Source organism: Corvus brachyrhynchos, unplaced genomic scaffold (genome assembly GCF_000691975.1).
Source record: "Corvus brachyrhynchos isolate BGI_N302 unplaced genomic scaffold, ASM69197v1 scaffold340, whole genome shotgun sequence".
Classification (NCBI taxonomy): Eukaryota; Metazoa; Chordata; class Aves; order Passeriformes; family Corvidae; genus Corvus; species Corvus brachyrhynchos.
The window spans coordinates 1,358,566-1,359,283 of NW_008235987.1; the positions used below are offsets into that span (position 1 = coordinate 1,358,566).

At 62.0% G+C, this 718-nt stretch overlaps 1 protein-coding gene across 4 annotated transcripts in view; it reads left to right on the top strand.

Moving 5' to 3' along the window:
- SLC39A11 (solute carrier family 39 member 11) overlaps nt 1-718 on the top strand; it is a 71,794-nt gene that overhangs the window by 1,882 nt on the left and 69,194 nt on the right. For all 4 annotated transcript variants that reach the window (XM_017730426.1, XM_017730429.1, XM_017730427.1 and 1 more), the window contains exon 3: nt 233-271. In XM_017730426.1, coding sequence (XP_017585915.1) covers nt 233-271 — 39 coding nt within the window. The remainder of the gene's footprint in view (nt 1-232; nt 272-718) is intronic.

A 718-nucleotide genomic window follows, 5' to 3' on the forward strand; every position in this document is an offset into this window, starting at 1 on the left:
GGCACCGGGCCCAGCCCCAGCTTCTCTGGGAATTCCATCCCAGCCCCTCCCCACCCTGACAGGGAACAATTCCTTCCCAAAATCCCCTCTGTCCCTGCCCTCTGGCAGTGAGAAGCCATTCCCTCTTGTCCAAAGCCCCTCTGCAGCCTGGCGAGCCCTTCCCCATCTCCCCAGCACTGTGGGCAGTGCTTTCACCAGGAGTTAAAGGCGTTTTGTGTTTGGTTTTTTCCAGAGGCGGATCCTCGATGGGAGCTTGGGCTTCGCCGCAGGGGTGAGTGCAGCATCCTCCTCCTCCTCCTCCTCCTCCCCTGTGTTCTCTGCAGCCCGGTTTGGTGCCCACTCGAGTTACAATCCCTGGGCTGATCCCCCGAGGGCAGGGCAGGGCTCGGCTCAGTCCCATCCTGGCCCGGTTCCTCCTGGCTGGCTGCCCACGCCGGGCTTGGCTCTCTGGAGCTCAACTCTCCTCGTTTCCCTGGGATTCTGAGTCGCTCCCGGAGCACTGGAGCGATGGAGATGGGCAGGAGAGTTGTGCTGGGGGCTGCTGTGCCTGGCTGGCTTTGTGCTTCTCCATGGGTGCTTTAAACCCTCGGGAGGAGAGGGAAGAGAGAGCTGCAGCTCTCCCTGGAAGCTGCACGTGGAATGTGGGGCTCTGGGCGGCTTTTCCTGAAGGAAAACGTGGCTTGAAATTGTGTGGGGGGGCTTGGGGATGTGGGGGTGC